This window comes from Rhea pennata, chromosome 3 (genome assembly GCF_028389875.1).
Source record: "Rhea pennata isolate bPtePen1 chromosome 3, bPtePen1.pri, whole genome shotgun sequence".
In the NCBI taxonomy this organism is placed as follows: domain Eukaryota; kingdom Metazoa; phylum Chordata; class Aves; order Rheiformes; family Rheidae; genus Rhea; species Rhea pennata.
In genome coordinates, this window is record NC_084665.1 from 11,030,651 (window position 1) to 11,048,140 (window position 17,490).

The window sequence follows — 17,490 nt, forward strand, 5'->3', positions numbered from 1 at the left end:
TCAGTGCTGCTAAACATTAAAAGCACTTAACATAACCTGTATCAGTCCATCCTGGAGCTTGACTTTCACTTTGCCATTTCTCTTGTGCAGGATGAAGAGCTACTTTCTATCTTTAGGGAGTCTCCTTGATGAAAGTGTTTTTGTTTTGAAGTAGAGATTACAGGGATAGAGAGAAAGAACAAACTACTGTGAGGATTTGGGCTGACCTCTTACATAGCGCAGACTACCAGACATCCTAGATTTAATACTTGAAGTACAGCTTTCTGAGGAGAATATCATCCCACTTCATGTGAAAGTTTCCAGCAAAGGAGAATTGATTTTTTTGGGGGGAGGGGGGGAGAGACTTTCTCTTCCTTTAGTCCTCTGCATTTTACTTGTGAATATTCCAGCTTTACTCTTAACCTGCCTAAACAGGATCAAGAGCTACATTCTGCAGCCTCAGAAGCCCTCAGTTCCCTACTCACATATAAACAGGTTTTATAAAAGGTTACACAAGCAACAAATTTGTTAATTAAAAAGATGTTCATATTTAATATCCATTACCCTCCATTGATACAGGAGAAAACCTCCCTGTGCTGTAAAGATGGTGCATATTTTGAGGCATTCCAAATATTTAATTGCTGGGTTATGGTTAAACTCTGCTTTTCATTGTCTCCTTGCCAGGACAGAATGGACTTCAAAGCACAGCAGCAAAATTCTGCATTCATCAGTCTACTGACAAGATTTCATCCCAGCTATTAACCTCTCAGCACTCAGAGCCTGGCTCACAATGGCGAAGGAACCAGATTTAACTAATCCCATTCTAAAGGATGCTTGACTTTTGCCTACTGATGGAAGAAACTGCAGCGGAAGAAAGAGAAGGGAAAAACAGGCGTGAAAGGGAGAAGAGAGAAGCAGTTCAAACTTGTAGTGGAAAAAGCCTATTAATCAGGTTGTATTAAAAACCAAACACACGTACCCCCCCCCCCCGAAACACTCGCACTATTTATACAGAAGCAATTAGTCAGTGCTCATTAGGCAGTATTCACAGGATCTATTCCATGCCTTTTAGGAATATCATCATTTCACAAACTAAGAGCCTCTCAAAATTATCAGCGCATCCAAAAAACCTACCCCTCACCCCCACCTTGGTCTGATTCAGGGCAAGCCAGCACAAGTAATGCACCCTGGTCAAAAGCAGGACTCTAGAAATATCCTCCCTCCCCAATCCCATTGTTTTTAGCATCACTTGTTTAGTTACTTGGCAGGCAGAATGAGAGGGGAGAGGAGGGAAGCATTTACCTGCACTCTCCTGGGACTGTGCAAGAACCATGCTTGGGGCTACATCCCTGACGACAAATAGCTGTTAAAACAAAACAAGAAGAGTATCAGCGTGCTGCCTGCCTCCCGCATCTTCTAACTCATGGGAACATTTTAATCTCTAACTAGCACTGTAATCCTACTGAATCCAAGGTCTTAGCAAGTCTCTCACATCAAGTCTACTGAATAAAAACACCCAAAGGTAAGTGTTTCCCACAACAGCAAATAGATCAGCTAGCTTTAAAGAGGAATCACATCTAACACTGTTCAAAGAGTTGTTTCAATGGTAGGAAAGCCATTTCACTTTACAGAGCTGCAAGTCATTTCTAGTCTACAGATTTCCTTTCTCTGCATTTTGCAGTACTAGCCCGCTCTCCCTATCTTTCCATCTAATTCAGAGCAACTTTTAACTGCTCTGGATTTGCTTTTGAGCCATATCTCTGAACAGACAGGATATGAAGATGAGCATCTATTCAAATTACAAGTATACTCAGTCAGCAAGACATGCTGAGAGTCTTTTCCTCCCATTCAGAGTCCTGCTTTCTCCTTCTGAAATTACCTAGGAAATTGTCAGTCCCTAATAAGTGTGTTAAACACCAAGTCAGACAGAACAAATAGCTTGGGACTTTTCAACACCAAAGCCTTACTCTTGCCAGGTCAACTCTAAAACAAGTCTCTCCTTCCTGCTTGTCTTGAAGTTCTGCACCAAAGGGGAAATCCTGCCATTGAAGATAGCAGCAGAACTCCCACTGAAGTTAATGGGCTGGGTTCTCTTCCCAAGGGCAAAGATGTGGATAATCAGAGAAAGAACACATTTGGTAAGTCCCCAGTACTTGTTATATTCAGGCTTCGCCAAGTTTAAAACAAGGCTGAAACTAGTCTTCTCCTGGCCCTAGCTCTCTGTGTAAAAAGAGCTGCTTTAACAGCAGCGCTAGCATATCACCAAACTACAGTCTTGATATGAAGCATACTGTAGACTTGTCTCAGTCCCTCAGCCTATCCAAAATCGCTGATCATTTGCAATTCAAGCACTTGTCACAAACCTTTGTTGCATTCTGGTCCCATCCAGCCTTCCAAGCATGTTTTGTTGCCATTTTGGTCACAAGTATGGTGAGTGAAGAAGTCATCTCTTGGTCGACAAAACTTGTTGCAGCCAAAGCCATAGTAATGCTCTGCACAAGTCACACGAATCTGATACTCAAAGTGGGCAACTCCTGCATTGTGTTTCAAAGTCTGCCACTGACGGCTCGGATTGATCATGCCAGAGTGGGATGCCTTTTCAATAATGCGATCGGGATCTAGATGTGAGAAGAGACAGAGTTAGATCTTTATTTAGGTATCGTTCCCTTCCAGATCAAAGTTTTCTAGCTTCACAGACAAGACTGAGGCAGTCAATTGATTTTATTTAAGAGAGTAAGATAAAGCTGTCCTGGAACTACACACCATTGACTGAAACAGGTATACAGTAGAGCAAACCAAACAAGGCTTGAAGTCAAGATGGACCATTAAGTTACCGCCAGTTGTTTATCAATTTCTCAATATGAAGACATCCAGTAACAATCACATCTAGCAGTTAAAGAAAAACTGAGTTGCTTTTCCTCATACCTCCAGCAAATTGGTGCACAATGCAATTTCCCCTGCCACTCAATTACTAGTACTGGTTTGTTTTTAAAACTGGAGTATTTATGAAAATTTCATACAATAGCCTAATAAAGCAATCTCTACAAACTGGACATGGACAGTACGTTAAAAAAAAAATTTGCAGCCTTCTGCGATTCCAGTGCAAGCTCTGAATTGTCTTGAAAACGAACAGCTTTGGCATTCATTCAACATCAGTGATCTCACAAGGCTGTGGCTGAGAAATACTGTGGAAGTTCTCTTTTCAGATGTTAGCTTGCACTAAAAACTCAAGCTTACCAGAGCTCCAAGGAAGGAACTCAAATTACTGTGTATATTTGTTACAGATTCTCCTTCTCTCTATAGACGACTTCAAAGTTTAGACTTTGTACTTGACGTTTAGTTCCAGCAAAAGTTCTCTGGCTTTTAGAGACCTGAACTGTCTAAATTATAGCTTGAAATAATATTTCACATTAGCGCAGAACATTGTATACATCTGTGGTATTTCACTTTGTAGTCCAGATCTTGTGACTTAAATGATCTGACACTGCCGTATGACCTGCTGCTAGCAAGCACTTGACTGCCGAGTGAAAGTTTATCATAAAACAGCCAAAATATCCTTGCAGACCTAGTTGTGCGTGGGTTTAAGTGCCAGGCTACACTGTTCAGTCTATGAGAGCATAATCCAGAGACAGAAATTTTAGGCATCATTGGCAAACTGCCCTCCTGTGTTAGAAAGCAGCGTGTGAAGAACTAGCACATTCAAGTATTACAAATTAAAGAGTACTGATGTTCACTTGTTCTTCCAACAATTAAGAAGATTGAGGATTTCACATAAGGCAGAGTTGAAGACTAATGAAGCTGCCACATAGAGCTTATGAAAACACCTGGGCAGGTTTCTGTACAAAATACTTCTGAATGTATTGATAAGGACCTTCGCTTCTTATTTTTCAAAAGGAACATCTAAATAGGCTTCTCAAGCCTCAGCTATCTTATCAATTCTCTACTAGATCCTGCCTGCTTGTCTACAGTTTCAAAGACAGGTACACCAAAGCACTTGCTGCGCTACAACAGAAGAGCGTCAGTAAATATATATTTTAAGCAGTTATAGGTATCCTCGGCTCAAGACTGCAGCGCTTACTAAGTGTTTACGGTGTGAAATTAAGGGCAACAATTTCTTATTCACCTTCTGGTAGTTCTGGTTTTATGATGTTTTCCATTTAAATCAGTTTTTATTATTCATCGGCACTAAGCCCCCAACCCCACATCTATGCCTAATATTTTCAAATGCATGTAGGCCTTTAATTTAAAACCCATTCACAAGTAATGTAGAGGCCTAAGGACTTTTCCATACTGGTATATCCAGAGTAATATCATGTCCTGTACTGTGCAGGTGTAAGATTCTCAGATCTCATCAACAAGATTACAGGCTAATTCTAAGAGGTACTTAGGCAGATGCATATCTATTTGTCCTGAATGGAGCTAGTCAAGCGATTATAGTTCCACTCATGCATGCTGGAGATGGCTTTGCTGCACTTGCCAAGATTACACCCCGATCTACAGCATAGCTGAAAAATGAATCCATTTCCCCAAATAGCAAGCCTGTGCATAAAGACATCCTGTTTCTTGTGAGTAAAATAACTCTATCCTTTTCTCCCATAAGCAGTAGGAGGGGAATGACATTCAACTTAGTTCTGTGACACCACCCCTGCCCCCAACATACAGGGTTGCTTTTATAAGGAGTCTTTTCCTGTTCTCCACTGGGAACATACCATTCATTGACAGCCATTTCAGTTCTTGGCACCAGAAAAGCAAACATCTCAGAAAAAAGGATCTTTCGTCTCGTCTCTGCTCTACCGTTCTTCCCCGTTTGTCAGTTCATTGGGGAGCATGTCCCTGCTGCACGTGTATGACATCTCAACTCTAGCCACCAGCTCCTTTGGGCCCTTATCCACAGACTACTGAATTTACATAGAAACATCCTTATTAGTCTAGCGAATTTTTTTTTGTTGAGGCCCCAATTGAAGATCAGCTGTGATTTCACTTTGGATCATGGCTAAAATACCTTTCATTTGATACAGGTTATAAAGCTGTTCACTATACACTTAAATCCAAGTAAGGGCTCACAGACTTGTAAGATCTCTTTCCTTAGCCATCATCCACAGTTTTCACAATGAATTATTGGCATGTTCTTTCTTGCATAAAAAAAGTTTCCACCCCTCCCTATTCCCACCTGTCAGTGCACTTTCACAAGGGTGCTAACCCAGACTTCAGGGAAGGCATTGCAACAACTCTGCCATTCTTAGCCTGTAGCATGCAATCCCAAAGGAGAAGACTAGTTAAGTTCTTTTTCTATTAAAAAAAAAAAAAAAAAAAAAAAAAAAAAAAAAAAAGGAGGGACTAGGGAGGCTTGAGAGAAAGTAGTCTTCATAATTCCCTTGACATCATTTGACTCAGAATCCCATGATAGAAGAGTCAGAGGAGACGTTAACCAATTAAGAATTGATGAAGTATAAGAGAGGCTTTCTCCATATTTTTTAATTTGCACTCTGCACTTAGATGCCTCAGAATTTGTTGGTTTCATTTGTTTTTTGGTGGCTAAACTTCAAAGCAATTAGACACAAAGAAAATTAGCTATTTTGAGTACCCACCTTTTCAGAGGTCCGATTTTCAGAAATTATAATTGCCTGGCATTAAGAAGCAAACCAAAAAAGCCTGGACTCCTCTAAGCAGTTTGGGTGGCCACAAGCACCTTTTTGAAAGTCTTTGCTTTATACAACTTCCATTGGCTGTGGCTTGGTTTACACGGTGCTGAAGCCTCTTATGCCTGACTGGAATTCACATGCAACTGATACTAGTCATTTACAATAGCTCTTTGACATACTTTGAGATGCAATGTCAGCTCCATTAGCTTTATGTATGAAGTGACAGTAGCAAGATGGAATCTAGACAAGAACCCAGGTAAGAAAACCATTTAAGTTGAATCTTGGCTCCAACAAAGCATGATTCTCATCAGCTTCATCAGGGCCAGCATTTAACTGCAAGCCACTCTTGGAAGTGAGACAAGAAAGAGCGTGTGGTAAAGGGAACGTAGGAGGAGTGGAATGTAGGGGGGGGGGAGGAAGCATCCACTCAAGGATCTCCCTATGACAGGATTGATCAGAAGGATGCTACAGCTATTGCAAAATACGTAAGGCCTACCAAACTCACTGTTTTTTAAAAGAGCTCTCACATAGAATCTTCACAGTTCAACTGTAACTAGGGAGAAAGAAAATCTTGTAGACATCTAAAAATACTCGTTTTATCTTATGACAATTGTTTAGCTATAGTTTAACTAGCTTTTCAACACTTAATTTTTTAGCTATAGGAAATCTACTCTAAGTGATACAGTACAAAGAAAATGGTTTGTGCAGTGCAGTGATTGAAGTGATCTATAGATGGATATGCGACAGCAAAGCTAGCACAGGAATGTAAATCAGGAACATATGCAAGGCTATGTCTGCACTTGGACAAATGCACTGCTGAGAAATGAGGCTGTTTTGTCTGAAGACAATTGTACATCCAGAACATGAAAGCAAAGAAAAGGTTCATTGTGTAGCTTTGGAAATGCAGTTGTTTCATGAAAAAAGATGAGCTCTAATAATAGTAAACGTGGCAGAGACCCAGCTTAAAAAAAACAAACAAACAAAAAAACCCTTAGATTCTACTGTAAACAAGACCTTCATTTTGAATGCTGGCATCTTCCATTTATAATGCAACTCTGCTGCCATAGCAATCTATTTTCTGTTCCTTGATAAAACACTTATAATCAAAATCCAAGAAATTTTCTAAGCCCTCCTCCATTACTGATGCTGGTGTAAGGCTTAAAAGGACGTGTACTTCAACAGCATTGGACACGACGGGTTGTAAAGCAAATTACAAATATCACTCCCGATTCACATTAATCATTTACAATGGAGTTTCCCTTCTGGAATTAATAGGAAATCCCATATACATTAAAAAAGCAGATCTGTACAGAATGGCCCCCAGACCCAAAGTGCAGTTTCCAAACAGTCTAGTGTTCACCAATTAAAGGTGAACATAAACCCACAGCACTGTGTGCATATCTGCAAGGCCTTTCTTCTGCAAACTGTAAAGCAAATTTTAGTACTCTGCAGCTGTCACCCAGCACTCCAAAGAGGACTCTACTAAGCTGTTAGAACATTTGTGGAAGGTGGGCCACAGTGATGCCTTTGCTTCCATAATGGAAGCAAAAAGACTTGTATCAAAGGTTTATGATTTCAGATTCATACTTTCTGCTGCAGCTTTCCCCCCACACACTATTAAACCTTTAGCTTGAGAATAGAGGTAATTTTGCCCACCTACTGCAGTGTCAGTAGGCTATAGGTAGAACAGCTGATATGCCGGACTGTATGGCTACCTTTAGCCAACAGAAAAAGCTCAGTAGAAAGTTTCTGAAACCAGCCAGACATTCCAGGCGAAAGATCTCGCTCTTTATTTCCAGCCAACTCTACCAGGTAGTATCCGTTAAATATTATTCAGCCCCTGAATACAAAACCCTATATATCCAAGGAATCCTATAACCCCCAAGGAAGAGCTGATAATCATTCCCATTTCTCATCTATGGTCATTAGATGAATGGCTGTACCAAGTTTTAATCGCACAGTGCCTTCTCCTTGTCTCTCAAATAAGCAGCATATGCATTCAGTTCAGTTTTGTAAAGCACACAACTTAAAAAAGGTCCTAAGTCAATAGGATTTAGGCTTCTGAATATCATTCTAAAAAACTAAAGACACCCCACAAAACAAAACAAACCACTCCCTCCCACAAGCTGGGCATTTTTCTCCCCAAGGAGAAGGAAGGATGCCTATTTTTAGGCATCCTTAGGTATATAAGCCAGCAAGCTACTCAACTTCTCCATGCAACAGGAGAGAGGCAGGCTACTGTGAAGCCTGGAGTTGTTTCTCAAAACCAAGGGTGGCAGAGCTTTCCCCTCTTCTCTCCAGAATGGGCTGTTCAGTGCAGGCTGGGTAGACTACTGAAATAAACTGGGAGGACACTGACACCATCTCCATTTTGATCTCCTCATCCCCAGACTGGATCCTTGTTACAGAAAGTCACCCATGCTTCAAGGACAGATAGTGTTTCCTGATAGTCTTTCAGTAGACAGGAAGTCAAGGAGTTTGAGCTAAGTAAATTGGAAAAAAAAAAAAAAAAAAAAAAAAAACCACAATACTTACTAGTAGAGTTATCATTGTAATCCCATGCCTCAACAAGCAACGTGTAGGATCTCTGCAAAAGAGAAATATGAGAGTTTCAAGAGCCAGAACATAAACTTTTTAAAAAAATTAATACAATTCTAATTTGAGAAATTCCTAGCCTCTGCCCTAGAACTGCATACTTAAAAACATAAATAGGTAATAGATTATACCTGAGACAAACATTATCTTCTTGTAGCCCCTTAAGCTACCTTATCCAGTCTGACTTAACAGAGACCTTTCACCTTGGATTGCTCATCTTTGTCATCATTAATGCATCTTATGTACTTAACTAGGAAGCACAGCCTTTGACACTACGCTATAACCAGAATTGAACTTATTTAGAAGAACTGTGCACGTGAGAGCAAGGGCATGAAAGAAAGCACCAAAATAACATAGAAAGAGTAAGAAAAAGAAGCCACCCTCCCAAATCAAGAACCGCTTCAAAAGAATCTTAGTTACAAAAAACTAGTCTTGGAGCTCCCCTCCCCCAAGCATCCTGAAAGCAAGAAGTGTTGCTAAGATTACTCTGCTCTGCCTTGACAGCGCAATCTCTAGGGCTTTTGCCTTTCAGCACCCCCTTTGAAAGCTTTGTCTGCACGAGGGCCATCGCTGCTCCCACAAGTATCAGGTAACTCAGAGAAGAACTGATGGGTCTGGGAAGGGGGTGGGCCGAGAGACAGGCACGGTAAAACAAAGGCTGAGATCAAGCTGCCTAGAGGAGTAGGGAAAAGGAAGAGGCACTATCCACCCTGTGTCACATTTACCGACACGCTAGTCTGCCAATGAGCTCTCTAGCACTCCAGTAATAATAATCATAAGCATAAACTAACCAAAGTGACTCTGCAGGTTGGAAAGATGCCAGCTATTACATCTAAGCCACCTTTATCTTCAATCCTAACCTGAGAACAAGAGCCATTAAAAAGTCTTCCCCTCCTCCATCTCTAGTCTGGTATGTTACAATCCAGCCTGTATCCTTCAAAACTGCTATTTAACCAGCCATTTGCAAACATACAGAATGATTCAGAAGAGATCAAAAGAAAACAAAAAAAAAAATACTGTTTAATAAGTGAATTAATACAGTTATAGTAAACGGTATAAATGCAGTAATAAGCATAACATCTTTATGGTGATGAGTACAATAGAACAAATAAAACCTCTCTCTGTGGAAGACTTCTAATGTTTTGCCATGGAAGCTGTTCATCATTAAATTTATTTCTCCTTAATCATATCTGCACTCCATGGCAACCTATTCAGTTGTGGCATGCAAACTTAACATCTTCCTGTAACAGAAACAAAAAATGCAGTTTTGTTTTGAGTAAGCTGACGCAAGGTGCAAGTGTAAGATAGACTTCCAAATAAAAAAAAAAATATATAAATAAATAAATAACCCACACTCAAACAAAGACTCTTTTCTCACGACTGGACACAGCATGTAGCCTCTGAAGGAAAATAAGGAAAACCTAGTTTGTGATGGACACCAGCTTGGAATACAGCCTAAATATGTTTCATATTCAAAGCAGGCTAGGATTCCATTTTGTTCACTGATAACTGTGGGAAAATGCTTCAAAAAGTAAGCAAAGCTGGGCATGTTGAGACATGTGCCCAAACTTTTATGCAAGGACTCCATCAGCCCAAACCATTTTTGGTTAATATTTCATGAAAGTTGCATGTTATTTGTTACTACTCTAGAACCAGTCTTACAACTTGGAAGAGGGAGAAATAAAAGTCCCCCGCCCAAGCAGCACAGGAATGATCATTAAAACACAGATTTTTAGAAGTCCTTACATAAGTCAGAAATAAATAATAATAAAAAACCACCCCCCCCCCAAAAAAAAAAACTCAACAAAAATATTCAGAATATAGCTCCTGAGCCATATTACAAATACATACTACACTATTTTAGGTGCTTCCTCCCTGGTGTAATTACAAACATTGAGAAGCACAACATGTTACCGCAAGTTTGAAAAAAAAAAAAAAAACACTATGATATAGAGAATGAATTATGGCAACTAGCACTGCTTCCAATAAAGTTAAGGATGTTTTCTTTTCACCCTTGCATAATTGTTTGGGAAGATATTTTGTCTAAACTCATAGCAACAGTTCCTGGTTGGTTCTCAAGACTGTTTACTAACACACCTAGCCCTTAAGGAAAGGAAAGGCAAAATCCTTGCTTTAAGTGCTACTGCTGCTAGATACTTGTGTGACCACTTCCCAACTCCACGCAGGCGTTTAAGGAAAGATGACACTTCTGCTTAACAGGATGGAAACAAAAGGAGGGGGTGGAATGGGCAAACAGACCTGGTTTTCACATACCTGTAACTCTCCCCCCATCTGAATATTTTAGATGAAAAGTCCCTGTCCTGAGAAGTGATGATAAAAAAATGGTAGTTTAAACTCTCAGCTCTACCCTTCTCAGTATGGGGCAAAAAAAAGGACAAGACTTGGTACTCAAGAAGATGAGACACTTCTAAATGCAGGAGGTGGACACAAGCCCGTAACAGGACTGAGCCCCCCTCAACAATCTGACACTCACATACCTCTACCCAATTCCCCCCCCCGCCTCCTCCCCCAAAATAAAGTAGTTCTGTGCAAAGACTGCACTGTTCAGGTTTTTTTAAAAAAATGCACATCATCCCCACTCTATAGATCAACAATTAAGATATCTCAGGAATGACTACTTCTAGCATGAAGGTTTAAGCTTTCCCATGCCCACAGCTGACCTCTGCCCATCTTTGAATAAATACATATCCAGACACAAGAATTCCACATCACGCACCTTATTCCATCAAAGCAACATCCTAGGCAACAAGGCAGCAGTGAACTTTCCAGAGTCGCACCCAATTAGCCACTGTAAACCTGATCTTCACCAGAAGGCAAGGATTCTGGCTGAGAGGAAAAGTGGCTTGAAATATATATAGGAAACTAGCACAGCTTGCAGAGTGTGCACAGCCTGACCAGCCCAGAAAACTGAAAGTCAAAGTCAAATTTAAGTAAAAATCCTATGAGTGAAGCTGTGAAAGGATAGAAATGGCTGAGTTACACTCCTTCCCCCCCCCCCCAAAAAAAAAAAAAAAAAAATCAAAACCCACCAAACCTGCATGCAAGAGCTATTTTCCTCAGTGACAAACCACCACGGTTCAGTCTTGATCCATTGATAATACTACTCAGGAAGGACTTTGAAGACCCTGAAATCCATACCTTTTAAGTGTCTGCGAGGGCAATGCAACCTCTTTTCTAAGTTATTAAATGAAATACTAGCAGGTCCAGGTAAGCAGAAGGTATTCAAAGCTCTCAGCTTAATTACCTTCTTCCTTCCTTTCATCCAGGTATCCACTCAGAAAAGGTGTTTTCATACTTCGGCTTCTATAAACATTCTGAGATTCAGCGGGACAGAGCAAGATTGAAACTTCAGGCTTACTAGCAAAAAGACAGCCTTCTTTGGGAACAAGGCTACAACTAATCACACCTCTTGCCTGCTGTCCTTGTGGTTAAGCCATGCAAGAGCTTTGATAAGCATGTGAAACCATGACTAGACAAATGCAGTGGGAAGTTGGATTGTAAATGTTGCACCTGCTTTTCCTCCATCAAACAAGGAAATCAGGTTAGAGCATAAGGTGAATGTTGCTGGGCTTGCCAGCACACGTAGTTGTGAAGACCAGTCTTGGAATGGTCCTTGCACCCTACCTGGATCTTAGGAAAGAAGCCTGGAGCCTGGCACATTGTCACAGCCAGCCACAGAGGAGCGCACAGCAAATATGGCGAGAGCTGCAGCAATCCCTCCTCCCTTTTGCTAGAAGGGAGTGAGACAGGGAAGAGAGAAACTAAGGAGCATTTCAAAGTGCCCACAGGGCCAGGAAGGAGGCCATCTCTGAGCAGACATACAACTAGTCACAAAACCACTTCCTCTGAAAGTCAGCAGGACTCTCGCTGGATACCCATGTTGCCATATGACAAGTCACGATGATGCTACACAGACACCATCAGAATGTCATGCCATGGACAGCCTGAGAACTTTGACTTTGTCAACAGAATAATTTTTCAAAAGAGTTGAGGACAAATGGTTCATCATGCAGAGATACGAATATATTTGGGAAGAGAAGGGAAACAACATAATCCTTACACCCCTTTGTTGAAGGCAGCATAATCAGTAAGCTCTTCTTTAGGCCCACTTACATAAGGAAACAGCCTATAAAGCTTTTACTCTCTTAACTCTGCCTATATAAACGACGTCTAAGCTGTAGCCATTTCATGCCTCCATGGCCAAGAGCTAGACTGAACCTCAGCAGACAACTTGGCCAAGAGCCTCATCAGAAGAAGCCTACAAGAAAAACACAGCACACTGTTCCTTCAGCCTGCCTTTTGAGCAGCTCCTTCACTGCTGCTAGTGCTGATAAACACTTCATTACCACATAAAGAAGAGGATGTGAAAACAATCGTTAACTCTATTAGCAGCTTCCAGGAGAAACTCCTTCCCTTTTCTACAGCACAAGCCAAGCCAGTAACTGAAGTCAAGACCTTCTCTGTGATGCAGCTGCCACCCTCCTGCCAGATGATGAAGGACACAAAAGTACCACTATCCAAACTACGCGTACGCTTAAGCATCCAGTAAATCAGGCTGATCTCCAATCTGGCAAGCCTACTGGAATAATGAGCATCCTGTGAATACATGATGTGCTGAAGCTGCCATTGTGTGAAGTAAGTCCATGGTTTGTCTGGAGCCGAGCAATGCTGAGTCTACTGCTGCTTCCTGTTGCTTGTCCTGTATTAGCAGTATTTTTGGATAGGCCCCATTATGTTCCGTAATCCTCACTGCAGTCAGTACGGCCACACTATTGTTCTTGGTTAACATTAGCAGTCAATGCCTCTGTCTGGGTGGCCAGACTACAATGTATTCTAATCACAGAACTAGCATGTGTTAATCAAACAATGTACTGGGATAGAGCGGGGAGACTTGGGGTCCTTTTTCTTCTTTCAAAGAAAGCACTGCTTCTCAACTTTTTCTTTTCCTTTTTTTTTTTTTTTTTTTTTTTTTTTTTTTTTAAGAAAAAACAAATGATTTTAAAGTCATCTCAGCTACTGAGGTGCATAGTATTACAATAGCATTTTAATCAGTGCCTTATCTGGTTACAAAGTTATTTTCTCACGAAACCCCAGTTGTCAGCAAAGACTCACAGGTAGGCCAAGATGTCAATGGTTGCTTTCAACCTTCCCCAACAAGCAGATTACCTGCTCTTATCACTCCCCCTACCTGTTTAAAGCATCCCACTGATAATTAAACGCACCAGTTACAAAAGGGTGGCAAGGTTAATAGAGAGAATACCTAGTAGCCAGCCAAGCAAAACAGTCAGGTTCACATAGAGCAAGCCTGAACAAGAAGCCTTTCTACTTATTTACCTATGTGCAGAAGAACTGGGTTGTGCTGGTAAAGGACTCTGGATGTTTGACCATTTACAAACCACTTTTACCACTTCTATCCACATCTTACAGTTTCTTCTGAATACTAGAACAGTAATGAGTGCAATTTATACTGTAGAACAGTGACCACAGAACCATGAGTTCCACAGAGTAACAAGAAATGAATGTGGGGGGGGGGAACTTCTAATGTTGACATATATAAGATTTCCCAGTTACAATAATTATTAGAAATGTCCCAATTCACATAAAAGACCTCTGCCCATCAGCAGAAATACAAAGTCAAGGCTGGTTTGTTTTTTCAAAGCCAATCCTGTCTTTATTTTTTACATATAAAGAAACACTTTCAGGAACTGCAGGTCTTTGCATATACTGCAGGGCATCAGACTTACAGACTGAAGTTGGAATAAATGCCATGCATTAGAGAGCAAGCCTCCAGGTGCTGCACATCATCTCTAATTGCTAAGCCATCACCTTTACTAGCTACACAACCACTTTACTTCAAATCTAGTCTTCAGTCCACAACAAAGCAGCAAGTTTCCTCATGTTAACTAGAAATTTAAACATGAAGTACTGATTTTATACAATTCATTTTAGACATGCTGACTTCCAGCTGCATAAACAAGCTGACAGTGCTGGATGTATGTACTCTGAGAAAGTTTAGGAATGAGCTTCAATGAACAATGCCAGGCCCAATCCAGCTGCCACTGAAGTTAAACTGGAGCAGGCCTTTTTTTTTTTTTTTTTTTTTTTTAAATATAAAAAGAACAAAAATTCTGGGAGCAGGCAGGATGAGAATTTATTTTTAGATGTATTATGGTAATACAGTCAAATGGATTTACCAGGAAGATGAAGTTCTAAAATGTCTGGAACAGAAATGACTCTTTAGAACATGTTGGTAAGAAGTCCAAAACCTCTGAATGGATGCACCAATTCTCTGCAGCTCTGGGAAAAATAGCAGTCTTGTGCATGCTAATTATGCTCCAGATGTCATTTAATACTCTCTGCTCCATTTTGGATAATAATTGTAGGTGAAATACTGCACTTCAAATGTTGAGGATTTATTCTTAAATTATTAATCAACAATAAGCATCATAGTGAGAATACTACTTAATTGATAAGTGTTTGTTATCATAAAGATTTTCTCCGATTTGCCCATGAGCCAAGATGATTTATCAGGCATTTTTCAAGAGTAAATAGCTTTAAGAATATCTAGCATGTGGTATTGCAAGTTAACTGTAGGAAGAAAAGAAAATAAAGTAAAAACCTGAATAATTTCATGATTGCAACCTACTGCTAAAAAACAAAAACCCCAACACAGAAGGACACACAGCTTAAATTGAAAAGGCTGTTACTATAAAGTCAGTTACAGATTAGTATTTTGGAAGCTTTTTGTCAAGACGGGAAAAAAGTTCACACACAGCTTAAAAACACTAAAGCTGTTTCACTATCTTTTTCCAGCCAGAAAAAACAAAGCCGACCCAGAGAATGTCTTTTTACGTCTTCAACCACCAGTAGCAGTAAGATTTGTCATTAAAGAAAAGGCTAACTGGTTGTTTTGTATTTTAAAGTAAGGTTAAAATAAGATGTTCTAAACTTTTTAAATCATGTTCTATAGTAAGGCCATTTAGACACTGGAAGGTTTTTTCCACCTCAGTTTCCTAGTGGGTTGGTGCAATTGGCCTCAATATTAAATAATTACAAGGATCATAATTTCAGGATAAACAAGCTGTTTGAAATTGGAGCTATGCATACCAAAGAAATTGCCAACTTTGACCTGCTTCTTTACTCACAGTCCCACCAAACCCCAAAAGATCTTCCCTTACCTAAAAGCAAAGTTTAGTACTAAAGTTCTGCTTAATTAATTCATGCACTGCTCCCTCAAGGTACTGTAGATATCACACTTGGGATGTTGTTTGATTCAAGAATGGCAAAAGATTTATGTCAGAATAGTCTCTACCCTGAAACAAAACTTGTTGAGACAGACTGACATATGGAACATGGAAATTCTTTTGTTCCATTCTTTTCTGTATGGCCTCATAAGCCAAATTTGTCCACCAAGAAAGTCACTAATGTCTCAAAATGAATGTGCAAATAAGGTCTCTAGCGTGTGTGTGTGTGCATGTATGTGTAATTTACTGTATTCTCGCTAGCTACTGCAGGGGCAGCTTTTTAGATGCACTTTATTTCCTTTATGCTGTCCTACTGCTGTTTCCTAGCAACTTATTCAAACCTCCAATCACTTAAATGAATTTACAGCCCACCATCTCCACATCCATTACTCACAAGGACACATATCAAAACTGACAACAGCAAATTGCATGCGTTATTAATAAGACTCCAGCAATACAAGTCTACATTACAACTACAAACCAAACCTAACAGCGTGCTTAAAACACACCATTTTCTTTTCTTCCTTCTTTGCTTGATGAATAAAGACCTTTAATGACACATAACTATTTTTTTACAAAAGGCGTAAGGGAGCAGCTTGGCATAGGAAGAAATTTTTTTTAAGTAGTCAAAGCAACAAGATTTCTTAGTGTTACTGACTCAAACCGGAATGTCCGAGAGAAGTTTCCCTTGGACAGCAGAACACAAATGCTACATATTCAGAGATTAACATGAATTTTCAAGTACAACATGATTAATATTTCAGTCTAGCTCCTATTACCTTTACTGTAAATCTCAGTTGGATGTATTCAAAGAGAGAGTCATAGTTAGACAAATTTACAAAGGTGAAGTCGGTTCCAAGCTTTTCTAAAGTCAACAGTATTCACTGAAAAGAAATTCTTTCAAGTGCTAAAATTTCAGTATAAGATTTGAATTGGCTAATTAAGTTCACCTCTTTATCTTCAGAACTTTCAGAACTCACAAAATCATTTGTGTACCCAGTTTTAGCACAAATAAGAGCTTTGCCACATTAAACATTCTTTTGTTCAAATGCTATTTGAAAGTCACAATGGCTAGCATAAAAGCCATATCCTATGGTAGTTGAATCTGGGAAGCAGGCTGGATAATTGTGAACAGACAGTCGTTACAATCTCCACAAGTACATCTACTACATGGGAATATGCAAAAGTTTATTCCAAAAATTTCAGATGTAGTATCCAGAGCTCTAAAATTGTTTTATGCATTTCAAAGAGTGTGCTAGAGGTTTGCTGCCCTCAAGGATTCCAGTGCTCAATTAGATTCAGCAGGACAATGGAAGTATTTCTTTTGCAAAAAGATGCAAGGAAGCTTAAGAAACTTCTTCCAGGATTCCCCCTGCCCCGGCCCTCCCTTTACGCACAGATTTCCCTTCCCACCCCTAAGACAGGGGTTGTTAGAAGGCACTTAACTGTCACATCATTTTATATAAATACATATTTATATAAATATGCACATCTATGTGTATATATATATATATATATATATATATACACACACACAGACACCCCACATGCATATATAATCTGAATATATACACACACACACATTCAGATTCCTGGCAGATGAACGATTAGGGGCAAGGGGGGTGTTTTGTTAGAAAAGAAAACAAAATAGAATGAAAACACCTTTGATGAACCTGACTTTTAGGGGGGGGCGGGGGGGCAGGGGAAAAAAAGTCAAAACCTGCAACACAAGCATTACAGCCACTGGCAGAGCTTCAAATACCTCAGATTTTTACAAAACCCTTTATCCCTTTGATAGTATATTTGATAACAGTTTTATCTCATTTCATGCTTAAAAAAATAAAAGAGAGAAAGACAGGAGTTACACTTCCAACAGGGGATACTTATGTTAACTCTGCTATTGTACTTTGTAATACTATCTCCTTAAAACACCGACTTGATTTCACCCTTCTGCCTCGCCAGCCTTCAATACTTCCAAAGTCACAACTGACGGAGGAGGCAGGTAGGAG

The 17,490-nt window shown here is 39.9% G+C and overlaps 2 protein-coding genes across 2 annotated transcripts in view; one reads left to right on the forward strand and one right to left on the reverse strand.

The window, feature by feature from the left end:
* Window positions 1-923, forward strand: part of SLX4IP (SLX4 interacting protein) — a 106,185-nt gene extending 105,262 nt beyond the window's left edge. Inside the window, exon 11 of the transcript XR_009957838.1 lies at window positions 669-923. The gene's annotated coding sequence lies outside the window, so the exon portion shown is untranslated. The remainder of the gene's footprint in view (window positions 1-668) is intronic.
* The window catches only part of JAG1 (jagged canonical Notch ligand 1), a 38,663-nt gene that overhangs the window by 17,666 nt on the left and 3,507 nt on the right, over window positions 1-17,490 (reverse strand). The window contains exons 3-5 of the mRNA XM_062571544.1: window positions 8,157-8,208; window positions 2,343-2,597; window positions 1,282-1,342 (exon numbers count right to left, since the gene is read on the reverse strand). Of these exons, the coding sequence (XP_062427528.1) occupies window positions 1,282-1,342; window positions 2,343-2,597; window positions 8,157-8,208 (368 nt within the window). The remainder of the gene's footprint in view (window positions 1-1,281; window positions 1,343-2,342; window positions 2,598-8,156; window positions 8,209-17,490) is intronic.